Source organism: Ranitomeya imitator, chromosome 1, assembly GCF_032444005.1.
Source record: "Ranitomeya imitator isolate aRanImi1 chromosome 1, aRanImi1.pri, whole genome shotgun sequence".
Taxonomy (NCBI): Eukaryota; Metazoa; Chordata; class Amphibia; order Anura; family Dendrobatidae; genus Ranitomeya; species Ranitomeya imitator.
Genome location: NC_091282.1, coordinates 644,136,878 through 644,151,152, shown reverse-complemented (window position 1 = coordinate 644,151,152; position 14,275 = coordinate 644,136,878). Strand labels below are relative to the sequence as shown.

Here is a 14,275-nt window from a genome sequence, read left to right as displayed (position 1 = left end):
TCCTGTACTGGCTGTGAGCCGGAAAGCAGAGCGGTGACGTCACCGCTCTGCTTTCCGGCTCCCAGACAGTACAGGAGGAGTGCAGAGAAGCAGAGCGCAGCGCTGGAGGACAGACGGCTGTAGGTAAGTATCTAGTGTTTGTTTTTTTTTACTTTTAGCATGGTAACCAGGGTAAACATCGGGTTACTAAGCGCGGCCCTGCGCTTAGTTACCCGATGTTTACCCTGGTTACCGGCATCGTTGGTCGCTGGAGAGCGGTCTGTGTGACAGCTCTCCAGCGACCAAACAGCGACGCTGCAGCGATCCGGATCGTTGTCGGTATCGCTGCAGCGTCGCTCAATGTGAAGGGGCCTTTACCCTCTTGCTTGAGGGTGTCAATGATGGCCTTCTTGACATCTGTCAGGTCGCTAGTCTTACCCATGATGGGGGTTTTGAGTAATGAACCAGGCAGGGAGTTTATAAAAGCCTCAGGTATCTTTTGCATGTGTTTAGAGTTAATTAGTTGATTCAGAAGATTAGGGTAATAGGTCGTTTAGAGAACCTTTTCTTGATATGCTAATTTATTGAGACAGGTTTTTTGGGTTATCAGGAGTTGTATGCCAAAATCATCAGTATTAAAACAATAAAAGACCTGACAAATTTCAGTTGGTGGATAATGAATCTATAATATATGAAAGTTTAATTGTAATCATTACATTATGGTAAATAATGAAATTTAACACTATATGCTAATTTTTTGAGAAGGACCTGTAGTTATTTGTTAGAAGTGAATGCAGGGCAAGACCGCTTCATTGGGCCAAGGAATTTGGGATTGGTGGGGGTCACAGAAGTCGGACCCCCAACTATCATACTTAAAAGGAAAATCCCTTTATCTTAATGTGGAATTGCCCTTCCAAGCTATTGTCTTAGAGGGCTATGTGCACAGTTTGGACATACAATCACAGTCATTTCCTCCATTTAGGATTCGCAGTTGCTGATCTTCAGCTCGGGGTAACGGGAGATCTGACCTTGGCTTTGGAGAGTAAGGCCAGCGCCTGCTTGTAATACAGAACGGCCTTCTCCGCATCCCCCAGACGGAATCTGGCAGCTCCAAGTCCTTCACATGCCTGCCACTGGCCATGGACATCATCTAGCGGACAAGAAGGACATGGCAGATGTCAGCGGAATATTCCATGGAAATGTCTACAGTTTCCGGCCCAGGATGGGGCTCATGTGTGTCATGTAACACTGGTGTGTGGAATTTAGGGACTGGACAATGGCAGCGTTCAGTACTGGATGGCACTGATATTAGGGCACTGGGTGGCGGCACTTTGGTTGTCAGCATTACATGAGGAGGGCTCCTGTCACCGTTATGTGGGGGCACTGTGGTTCTCACCGTTATGTGGGGGCACTGTGGTTCTCACCGTTATGTGGGGCACTGTGGTTCTCACCGTTATGTGGGGCACTGTGGTTCTCACCGTTATGTGGGGCACTGTGGTTCTCACCGTTATGTGGGGCACTGTGGTTCTTACCGTTATGTGGGGCACTGTGGTTCTCACTGTTATGTGGGGCACTGTGGTTCTCATTGTTACATGGGGGCACTGTTGATCTCACTGTTATTTGGGGGCAATGTGGTTCTCACTGTTATGTGGGGGGCATTGTGGTTCTCGCCGTTATGTGGGGGCATTGTGGTTCTCGCTGTTATGTGGGGGCACTGTGTATATCACTGTTATGTGGGGGCACTGTGGTTCTGAATGTTATGCGGGCACTGTGGTTCTGACTGTTATGTGGGGGCACTGTGGTTCTGACTGTTATGTGGGGGCACTGTGGATCTCGCTGTTATGTGGGGTCACTGTGGTTCTCGCCGTTATGTGGGGGCACTGTGATTCTCGCCGTTATGTGGGGGCACTGTGGTTCTGACTGTTATGTGGGGGCACTGTGGATCTCGCCGTTATGTGGGGGCACTGTGGTTCTGACTGTTATGTGGGGTCACTGTGGTTCTCGCCGTTATGTGGGGGCACTGTGGTTCTGACTGTTATGTGGGGGCACTGTGATTCTCGCCGTTATGTGGGGGCACTGTGGTTCTGACTGTTATGTGGGGGCACTGTGGATCTCGCCGTTATGTGGAGGCACTGTGATTCTCGCCATTATGTGGGGTCACTGTGGTTCTCGCCGTTATGTGGAGGCACTGTGGTTCTCGCCGTTATGTGGAGGCACTGTGATTCTCGCCATTATGTGGGGTCACTGTGGTTCTCGCCGTTATGTGGAGGCACTGTGGATCTCACTGTTATTTGGGGGCATTGTGGTTCTCGCTGTTATGTTGTTATGGGGGGGCACTGTGGATCTCGCCGTTATGTGGGGGCACTGTGTTTCTCACTATGATGTGGGGGCACTGTTTATATCACTGTTATGGGGGCGCTGTGTATGTAGCTGTCATGGGGGCGCAGTGTATGTAGCTGTCATGGGGGCATGTTCATTATGACTGCTCTCCCGCCCGCTTGGGTAGGCAGTGTTTAGCAGACATGCTTCATACCTGAATCTCTGAATGCCTGCAGTGAGTGCAGATAATACTCTCCGGCCGCCTCGTGGTCACCAAGCTGACTCTGAGCATAGGCCAAGTTTCCAAAACACTGGCCCTGTGCCCGGCGGTTACCAAGCAAGCCTGCAACACACAAGAGGAGCGCTCACCCACTGTCACCAGGTAACATATAGTATATACACTATATACCCTGCAGAGTGTCACTGTGACCAGAAGCTGCCATATCCTTCATACACAGGTCATACTGTGCCCTCTGGTGGTCAGGTCACATCATTACATCCCTGAGTATAAGTCCCATATAATGTGTAATATTCACACCGTCCCACCCAATACGTGACTGCCCCACACACGAAGAATCAGCCATACTGTGTAACGCTGACGCTTTCTTGTGGTGCTCCAGCCCCTCGCCATACTGCTCCAGCGTGTTGTACGCAGCCCCCAGGTTCTGTAGGACCACCGCCTCCTTGTGTCTCTCTGCAGCATCTTCCTGGCACAGCGGCAGTGCCATCTGGAAACAGTCTACCGCCAGGGCGAAAACCTTCAGCTGGGCATAACTCAGGCCGATATCATTGTAAAGCTTCGCTGTGGGGTAACAAGAGGGGACGGGATCAGGATGTACAATGTGTACGATACATAGCTATTTACAGGAGATGCCCAGGTTACACCAGCTGTACATATATAATTATATACAGGAGATGTCCAGGTTATACCAGCTGTACATATATAATTATATACAGGAAATTACCAGGTTATACCAGCTGTACATATATAATTATATACAGAAGATGCCCAGGTTATACCAGCTGTACATATATAATTATATGCAGAAGATGCCCAGGTTATACCAGCTGTACATATATAATTATATGCAGGAGATGTCCAGGTTATACCAGCTGTACATATATAATTATATACAGGAGATTCCCAGGTTATACCAGCTGTACATATATAATTATATACAGGAGATGTCCAGGTTATACCAGCTGTACATATATAATTATATACAGGAAATTACCAGGTTATACCAGCTGTACATATATAATTATATACAGAAGATGCCCAGGTTATACCAGCTGTACATATATAATTATATACAGAAGATGCCCAGGTTATACCAGCTGTACATATATAATTATATACAGGAAATACCCAGGTTATACCAGCTGTACATATATAATTAAATACAGGAAATTACCAGGTTATACCAGCTGTACATATATAATTAAATACAGGAAATTACCAGGTTATACTAGCTGTGCAAATACAGCTCTGGCAAAAATTAAGAGACCACCACATCAAATCCATGTCATGTGCAGCCCAATCTCCAGACCTGAACCCCATTGAAAACCTCTGGAATGTAATCAAGAGGATGATGGATAGTCACAAGCCATCAAACAAAGAAGAACTGCTTACATTTTTGCACCAGAAGCAGTGTGAAAGACTGGTGGAAAGCATGCCAAGACGCATGAACGCTGTGATTAAAAATCATGGTTATTCCACAAAATATTGATTTCTGAAATCTTCCTGAGTTAAAATATTAGTATTGTTGTTTCTAAATGATTATGAACTTGTTTTCTTTGCATTATTTGAGGTCTGAAAGCCATGTTTTTTTTAACTTTGATCATTTCTCCTTTTTAGAAAAAAAATTGCTTGGAAATTCGGAGACATGTTGTCAAAAGTTTATAGAATAAAAGAATAATTAACATTTTACTCAAAAATATACCTATATAGAGAAATATCAGACAAACTGAACATTTTGCAGTGGTCTATTAATTTTTGCTAGAGCTGTATAATTATATACAAAAATGCCCAGGTTATACCAGCTGTGCATATATAATTATATACAGGAGATGCCCAGGTTACTCCAACTCAGGGCCGGCGTCAGCACCCGGCACAGCGGGCAAATGCCGGGGCCCTGGGGAGAGAGGGGGGCCCACTCATGCTGTCATAGATACAGCTGGGAGAGCAGAGCAGGAGATAACATGATCTCTCCGCCTACAAAGTCACTGCTGGCTGCATTCTCTTAACCCCTATGTGCCAGCTCTGACACAAGCATCTTATCACTCAGTGAGTGCAGCCAGGCAGGCACACATAGGGGTTAAGAGAAGGCAGCCAGCGTGACATTGTTTGTGGGGGGAGAGAGCACGTTCTCTGCTCTGCTCTCCGCCCCTGGCTGGCTGCCATGCTGCTGAAGTTATGAGGCAGATTCAGGAGGAGCTCCTAGTCCTACCAGTGCATGAGTGAGTGGCGCTGCTATATACTATGTGGGCTGCGCTGCTATATACTACGTGGGCTGCTATATGCTACGTGGGCTGCTATATACTACATGGGCTGCTATATACTACGTGGGCAGTGTTATATACTACATGGCTGTGTTTATATGCGATCATGAATCGGGGTATGTGTTAAAGGGGGGGCCCACTGAGACTCTTTCGCCCGGGGCCCTCAAAAACCTGGAGCCGGCCCTGCTCCAACTGTACATATATAATTATATACAGAAGGTACCCAGGTTATACCAGCTGTACATATATATATACTTATACAGGAGATACCCAAGCTATAACAGCTGTACATATATAATATAATTATATACAGGAGAAGACGAGGTTATACCAGCTGCACATACACTACCGTTCAAAAGTTTAGGGTCCCTTAGAAATTTCCATATTTTTGAAAGAAAAGCACAGTTTTTCCCAATGAAGCTAACATTAAATCATTCAGAAATACACTCTATACATTGTTAATGTGGTAAATGACTATTCTAGCTGCAAACGTCTGGTTTGTAATGCAATATCTTCATGGGTGTATAGAGGCCCATTTCCAACAACCATCACTCCAGTGTTCTTATTGTACTTTGTGTTTGCTAACTGTGTAAGAAGGCTAATGGATAGTTAGAATACCCTTGTGCAAGTATGTTAGCACAGCTGAAAACAGTTTGGCTGATTAGAGAACCTATAAACCTGACCTTCCTTTGAGCTAGTTGAGAATCTGAATCACATTTGATGGTTCCATTAAACTCTCAAAAAGGCCAGAAAAAAGAACTTTCATGTGAAACTCGACAGTCTATTCTTGCTCTTAGAAATGAAGGCTATTCCATGTGAGAAATTGCCAAGAAACTGAAGATTTCCTACAACGATGTGTACTACTCCCTTCAGAGCAGAGCACAAACAAGCTCTAACCAGAGTAGAAATAGAAGTGAGAGGCCCCGCTGCACAACTGAGCAACAAAACGAGTACATTAGAGTCTGTAGTTTGAGAAATCGACGCCTCACAGGTCCTCAACTGACAGCTTCATTAAATAGTACACGCAAAACGCCAGTGTCAACGTCTACAGTGAAGAGGTGACTCCGGGATGCTGGCCTTCAGGGCACAGTGGTAAAGAAAAAGCCATATCTGAGACTGGCTAATAAAATGAAAAGATTAATATGGGCAAAAGAACACAGACATTGGACAGACAAATCCAAGTTTGAGGTGTTTGGATCACACAGAAGCACATTTGTGAGACGCAGAACAACTGAAAAGATGCTGGAAGAGTGCCTGATGCCATCTGTCAAGCATGGTGGAGGTATTATGATGGTCTGGGGTTGCTTTGGTGCTGTAAAGTGGGAGATTTGTACAAGGTAAAAGGGATATTGAATAAGGAAGGCTATCACTCCATTTTGCAACGCCATGCCATACCCTGTGGACAGCGCTTGATAGGAGCCAATTTCATCCTACAACAAGAAAATGACCCAAAGCACACCTCCAAATTATGCAAGAACTATTTAGGGAAGAAGCAGGCAGCTGGTATTCTATCTGTAATGGAGTGGCCAGCGCAGTCACCAGATCTCAACCCCATTGAGCTGTTGTGGGAGCAGCTTGACCGTATGGTACTCAAAAAGTGCCCATTAAGCCAAACCAACTTGTGGGAGGGGCTTCTGGAAGCATGGGGTGAAATTTCTCCAGATTACCTCAACAAATTACTGTTAGAATCCAAAGGTCTGCAATGCTGGAATTGCTGCAATGGGAGCATTCTTTGACGAACGCAAAGTTTCAAGGAGAAAATTATTATTTCAAATAAAAATGTTTTTTTCGAACCTTGTTAATGTCTGGACTAGATTTTCAATTCATTTGATTAATAAAAGTATGAGTTTTCATTGAAAACACAAAATTTTCTGGGTGACCCTAAACTTTTAAATGGTAGTGTATATAATTGTATACAGGAGATGCCCAGGTTATATCAGCTGTACATATATAATTATATACAGGAGATGCCCAGGTTATACCAGTTGTACATATTTAATTATATACAGAAGATGCCCAGGTTATACCAACTGTGCATATATAATTATATAGAAAAACACTCCGGTTATACCAGCATGGTCCATATGACTACATAGAAGATGCTTATGTTATACCAGCTGGACACCATGACACTGTATTCTCTACCACATATACTTATCCTACCTAGCAGGTCTTTCCTCGTTAGCTGCTCGCACACCATTCTGGCCTCATTAAGGATCTGTAGGACGTGTCCCGAGTCGTAGCAGTGACTCTGCAGCATGTAGTTGGCGGCCTCGTTGAGTGCTACAGCGGTCATATCCAGCTTCTGGGCTTCCATGTAGAAGTCTGCTGCTTCTTGGAAGCACTGAGCAGCCCGGGCCTTTTCTTTCATGCTCAGGTAGCAGTAGCCCATCTTCATGTGGGCATCCGCCTCGTGGCCAAGCTGTGAGGGCTTGTAGAGGAGTACCGCTTTCCTAAAATGTTCAAGTGCCCTGGGGAAGTCTTGTAAGGATTCGTAGGCCAAGCCAAGGTTGAAGTAAAGATCTCCATTGGGTTCTTCTTCTCCGTCCCTTGGTTGGGACTTTAGGAGAAACTCCAGTCCCTTCTCTGGTTTACCAGTCTCTACATACACGGCCCCTAGGTTAAAGGCACAGGCCCGCTGCACGGCCTTCTGTTTGGTGCTGATAGACAGTAGGAAAGCCTTCTTGAAATGGGACATGGCCACCGGGAGGTCCCCGGCCATCAAAGCCTTGTGTCCAGTCTTGGTCAAACCTTCAATCTCAGCCTGAGAATTGCAGGAGCCCTCATCTTTCCTCCCACCTTCCTCTCCAGATGGTTTCATCTCCTTATTTACCTTCTTCTTCTTCTTGGTGGGCCGAGGCTGCGATGGCGGTCCAGAGTCTTCAGGGTTTGGTGGCCCAGAGTCTTCAGGGTTTGGTGGCTCGCTCTGCAAGTCCTCAGAAGCCATGTCTAATATCTGAAACAGATAGCCCCCATAACATTAGTATATGATATCACCATAAAAGTGGCCAAATAATAGTACTATACAGTGTCCAAAATACAATATAATAAATATTATCACCATATAGTGCCAAATACAATGCCTAAATACAATAACATTACCATATGGCACCAAAGTAAAAGTGGCCAAATAATAGTGCTATACAGTGCCCAAAATACATTTAATAAATATTACCGCCATCTAGTGCTCAATATAAAACTTCCATTATATTAGTATATCTTACCAACATAAAAATGTCCAAATAAAGGTTCTGTAAAGTTCACAAAATAAATTTAATAAATATAGTGCTGAATAAAAAGCCTAATAACATTATTATTTGGTACCAACATAAAATTGTTCAAATAATAGTGCTATACAAAGCCCAAAATGCATTTGCTAAATATTACCACCATATAGTGTTAAATATATAGCCCCATAACATTTGAATATTGTTCCAACATAAGTGTCCAAGTAATAGTGCTATACAGTGTCCAAAACATATTGAATAAATATCACCACCATATAGTGCTGAGTATAAAACCCCCATAACATTGCTATATGATGCCAACATAAAAAATGTACTAATAATTGACCCTGTTGAAGAATACCACCATATAGTTCCAAATAAAAATACAACAAAGATCACATAAAATCCTAGGATATAGTGCCATTGTAGACATAATAGTGACCAAATATTAATGCCTTAATATTAGAATGCAGGGCCAATTAACAGACTGTCATTACACCCCAATCAGAGTACAAATATAAAAGCACCTAAATAAGAAAACCAAGCAAGCCACAGAACCATATATACACAGTGCCCAATTAAAACAGCATAATATCACTATACAGCGCCCAATTAAAATAGCACCAAAAGAATAATACTGTGCCAAATTATAACAGCACTTAAAAATACTACCGCCATACAGTGCCCAATTGTGATCGCTCCAAAGGAATAATAGGGCCATAGTTCACAATTATAATAGCACCGAAAGAATAAAACTGCCATATAGTGCCCAATAAAAAAGCACTAAAAGGCTAATACTGCCATGCAGTGTCTCATTATAATAGCACCTAAAAAAATGCTACCGCTAATCAGTGTCTAATTGTGAAAGCTCCAAAACCATAATACTGACATGTAATACCTAATTATAACAGCACCCACAGAATAGGTGCCATGTAGTGCCCAATTAAAACAGCATTGAAAGAATAATACTGCTATACAGTGCTTATTTACAATAGCACCCAAAAAATTATAGTACCATACAATGCCCAATTAAAACAGCACCAACAGAACAATACTGACATACAGCATCCAATTATAATAGCACCTAAAATACTACTGCTGTAAAGTCCTCATTTGTGATAGCTCCAAAAGAATAATACCGCCATACAGATCCCAATTAGAATAGCACCTAAAAATACTACCGCCATTTAGTGCCCAACTGTGACAGCTCCAAAACAATAATACTGCCATGTAAAGCCCAATTATAATAGCACTCACAGAATAAAACTGTCATAGTTCCAAAAGAATAATACTGACATACAGTGCCCAATTATAATCACACCCAAAACAGTGCCCATATTTTGTCCAAGCTGGTGCCAAGAAATGCCACTGGGTGACAGTGGGCAACATGTCATAGAAGGAAGAAATGGAGACCCCAATTGTGGAGTTCCAACTTGGATGCACCCATATAGCAGTGATCCCCCGGCACGATGAGCATTATCAGGAGTCTGGGCACCACATACCAGTGTCCTGGCAGGAAGAGTAGCCGTGGTCCCCGCCTCGCAGACTGGTGGCTTCTATGGCTGAGCCCTATTCAGTTTCCTGGAGGAGATCATCTTGCTTTGTCTGTGCCTCCCATGGTAACCGGGATCAACAATGGCAGTGCCTCTCTCCTCCTCCTCCTCCTCATGCCAGTCATTCACCAGCCTGGGGAATACCCCTTTAACTCTTTCCTTTCTTGCAATTTCTAAAATAAGAAAAATATAATCAATAAATTGTTTAAAAAATAAATAAAATAAATATGTAAATATAATAAATCAAAAGAAATGAAAAAAAAAACTACAAATAATTAAATGAAAAAATAGAAAATAAACAACAAAAATAGAAGTTAAATATGTCACTATAATAAATTAAAATAAATTAATAAAAATAAACATAAATAAACAACAAAAATAATGAAAAAATAAAATAAAGATAGATGTAAAACAGTTGAATAATTGCCGCCATAGGGACTGTCATCCACCTTGTCCTTTCCCCAAAGTGTCAGATGCATCTGTTATTCCCCTGCTTTGGTTTTACTACCTGCATTGGTGTGTGTCAGTCCACACTGCACTTCTGGCATTCTTCAGGAACCTCAGGGTTAAAATAAGTGACACATCACCGCCACATCACGGTGACCAGCACTGCACGGGAAGGGGGGAATGCCTCCTTTACTGAATGTAAGACCCCTCGAGAAGCCCCCTAAAATAACATAAAAATGACTAGTGCCAGCTTTCCACAGATCGTGCACAGCTTATAAGCCAATGTTCAGATCCAACAGCTATATACAGGTCCTTCTCAAAAAATTAGCATATAGTGTTAAATTTCATTATTTACCATAATGTAATGATTACAATTAAACTTTCATATATTATAGATTCATTATCCACCAACTGAAATTTGTCAGGTCTTTTATTGTTTTAATACTGATGATTTTGGCATACAACTCCTGATAACCCAAAAAACCTGTCTCAATAAATTAGCATATCAAGAAAAGGTTCTCTAAACGACCTATTACCCTAATCTTCTGAATCAACTAATTAACTCTAAACACATGCAAAAGATACCTGAGGCTTTTATAAACTCCCTGCCTGGTTCATTACTCAAAACCCCCATCATGGGTAAGACTAGCGACCTGACAGATGTCAAGAAGGCCATCATTGACACCCTCAAGCAAGAGGGTAAGACCCAGAAAGAAATTTCTCAACAAATAGGCTGTTCCCAGAGTGCTGTATCAAGGCACCTCAATGGTAAGTCTGTTGGAAGGAAACAATGTGGCAGAAAACGCTGTACAACGAGAAGAGGAGACCGGACCCTGAGGAAGATTGTGGAGAAGGACCGATTCCAGACCTTGGGGAACCTGAGGAAGCAGTGGACGGAGTCTGGTGTGGAAACATCCAGAGCCACCGTGCACAGGCGTGTGCAGGAAATGGGCTACAGGTGCCGCATTCCCCAGGTAAAGCCACTTTTGAACCATAAACAGCGGCAGAGGCGCCTGACCTGGGCTACAGAGAAGCAGCACTGGACTGTTGCTAAGTGGTCCCAAGTACTTTTTTCTGATGAAAGCAAATTTTGCATGTCATTCGGAAATCAAGGTGCCAGAGTCTGGAGGAAGACTGGGGAGAAGGAAATGCCAAAATGCCTGAAGTCCAGTGTCAAGTACCCACAGTCAGTGATGGTGTGGGGTGCCATGTCAGCTGCTGGTGTTGGTCCACTGTGTTTCATCAAGGGCAGGGTCAATGCAGCTAGCTATCAGGAGATTTTGGAGCACTTCATGCTTCCATCGGCTGAAATGCTTTATGGAGATGAAGATTTCATTTTTCAGCACGACCTGGCACCTGCTCACAGTGCCAAAACCACTGGTAAATGGTTTACTGACCATGGTATTACTGTGCTCAATTGGCCTGCCAACTCTCCTGACCTGAACCCCATAGAGAATCTGTGGGATATTGTGAAGAGAAAGTTGAGAGACGCAAGACCCAACACTCTGGATGAGCTTAAGGCCGCTATTGAAGCATCCTGGGCCTCCATAACATCTCAGCAGTGTCACAGGCTGATTGCCTCCATGCCACGCCGCATTGAAGCAGTCATTTCTGCCAAAGGATTCCCGACCAAGTATTGAGTGCATAACTGAACATTATTATTTGTTGGTTTTTTTGTTTGTTATTAAAAAACACTTTTATTTGATTGGATGGGTGAAATATGCTAATTTATTGAGACAGGTTTTTTGGGTTATCAGGAGTTGTATGCCAAAATCATCAGTATTAAAACAATAAAAGACCTGACAAATTTCAGTTGGTGGATAATGAATCTATAATATATGAAAGTTTAATTGTAATCATTACATTATGGTAAATAATGAAATTTAACACTATATGCTAATTTTTTGAGAAGGACCTGTATATGCATTTGTTGCATCCGTTTCAGTTACCACTGCTTGTATTTTATTCATGAAACAGGTGGCTCAGGATGAATAATGCAGCTAGTGAGCATACATGACTAGGTAATGCAACTAGTGAGCATACATGACTAGGTAATGCAGCTAGTGAGCATACATGACTAGGTAATGCAGCTAGTGAGCATACATGACTAGGTAATGCAGCTAGTGAGCGTACATGACTAGGTAATGCAACTAGTGAGCATACATGACTAGGTAAGGCTAGTTTCCCACTTGCTTTGGGCAGAGCTGCAGAGGGCTGCGTAGGTCCTCCGTTAAGCCCCGCCCACTGCCGCACCTCTTTCTTCAGCTGCGCCTACGTCGGCATGCGTCCTACGTACCTGTCTTTAACATTGGGTACACAGGCCATGCGAATGTATGCGGATGCCTACGCATGCGTCTTTTTGATCCTGCGCCGACCTCAACAAAATGCAACATGTTGCGTTCGACGCAGTTCAGCACAGCGTCAAAATGATGCATGTGGAGGCATCCGCATACATTCGCATGGCCTGTGTACCCGATGTTAAAGACAGGTACGCAGGACGCATGCCGACGTAGGCAGAGCTGAATGGAAGAGGTGCGGCAGTGGGCGGGGCTTAAAGGAGGAACTACACAGCCCTCCGCAGCTCTGCCCAACGCAAGTGTGAAACCAGCCTAATGCAGCTAGTGAGCGTACATGACTAGGTAATGCAGCTAGTGACAGTACATGACTAGGTAATGCAGCTACTGAGTGTATATGACTAGGTAATACAGCTAGTGATCATACATGGCTAGGTAATGCAGGGGATGCAACTAGTGAGCGTACATGCCTAGATAACACAGCTAGTGAGCGCACACAACTAGATAATGCAGCTAGTGAGCGTAGACGACTAGGTAACGCAGCTAGTAAGCGTACATGACTAGGTAATAATGACTAGGTAATGCAGCTAGTGAGCGTACATGACTAAGGAATGCAGGGGATGAAAGTAGTGAGCGTACATGACTAGGTAATACAGCTAGTAAGCGTACATGACTAGGTAATACAGCTAGTAAGCGTACATGACTAGGTAATGCAGCTAGTGGGCGTACATGACTAGGTAATGCAGCTAGTGAGTGTACATGACTAGGTAATACAGCTAGTGAGCGTACATGACTAGGTAATGCAGATAGTGAGCGTACATGACTAGGTAATGCAGATAGTGAGCGTACATGACTAGGTAATACAGCTAGTGGGCGTACATGACTAGGTAATGCAGATAGTGAGCGTACATGACTAGGTAATGCAGCTAGTGGGCGTACATGACTAGGTAATGCAGCTAGTAAGCGTACATGACTAGGTAATGCAGCTAGTAAGTGTACATGACTAGGTAATGCAGCTAGTGAGCGTACATGACTAGATAACGCAGCTAGTAAGCGTACATGACTAGGTAATGCAGCTAGTGGGCGTACATGACAAGGTAATGCAGCTAGTGGGCGTACATGACTAGGTAATGCAGATAGTAAGCGTATATGACTAGGTAATGCAGCTAGTAAGCGCACATGACTAGGTAATGCAGCTAGTAAGCGTACATGACTAGGTAATGCAGCTAGTAAGCGTACATGACTAGATAACGCAGCTACTGAGCGTACATGACTAGATAATGCAGCTAGTGAGCGTAGACGACTAGGTAACGCAGCTAGTAAGCGTACATGACTAGGTAATAATGACTAGGTAATGCAGCTAGTGAGCGTACATGACTAAGGAATGCAGGGGATGAAAGTAGTGAGCGTACATGACTAGGTAATGCAGCTAGTAAGCGTACATGACTAGGTAATGCAGCTAGTGAGCGTACATGACTAGGTAATACAGCTAGTAAGCGTACATAACTAGGTAATACAGCTAGTGGGCGTACATGACTAGGTAATGCAGCTAGTGAGTGTACATGACTAGGTAATACAGCTAGTGGGCGTACATGACTAGGTAATGCAGATAGTGAGCGTACATGACTAGGTAATGCAGCTAGTAAGCGTACATGACTAGGTAATGCAGCTAGTAAGTGTACATGACTAGGTAATGCAGCTAGTAAGCGCACATGACTAGATAACGCAGCTAGTAAGCGTACATGACTAGGTAATGCAGCTAGTGGGCGTACATGACAAGGTAATGCAGCTAGTGGGCGTACATGACTAGGTAATGCAGATAGTAAGCGTACATGACTAGGTAATGCAGCTAGTAAGCGCACATGACTAGGTAATGCAGCTAGTAAGTGTACATGACTAGGTAATGCAGCTAGTAAGCGTACATGACTAGATAACGCAGCTACTGAGCGTACAT

At 43.6% G+C, this 14,275-nt stretch overlaps 1 protein-coding gene across 1 annotated transcript in view; it reads right to left on the bottom strand.

The window, feature by feature from the left end:
- The window catches only part of TTC24 (tetratricopeptide repeat domain 24), a 74,693-nt gene extending 66,998 nt beyond the window's left edge, over positions 1 to 7,695 (bottom strand). The window contains exons 1-4 of the mRNA XM_069727916.1: positions 6,964 to 7,695; positions 2,885 to 3,100; positions 2,513 to 2,641; positions 1,008 to 1,129 (exon numbers count right to left, since the gene is read on the bottom strand). Coding sequence (XP_069584017.1) covers positions 1,008 to 1,129; positions 2,513 to 2,641; positions 2,885 to 3,100; positions 6,964 to 7,621 — 1,125 coding nt within the window. The 5' untranslated portion in view covers positions 7,622 to 7,695. The remainder of the gene's footprint in view (positions 1 to 1,007; positions 1,130 to 2,512; positions 2,642 to 2,884; positions 3,101 to 6,963) is intronic.
- Positions 7,696 to 14,275: the final 6,580 nt, after the last annotated feature.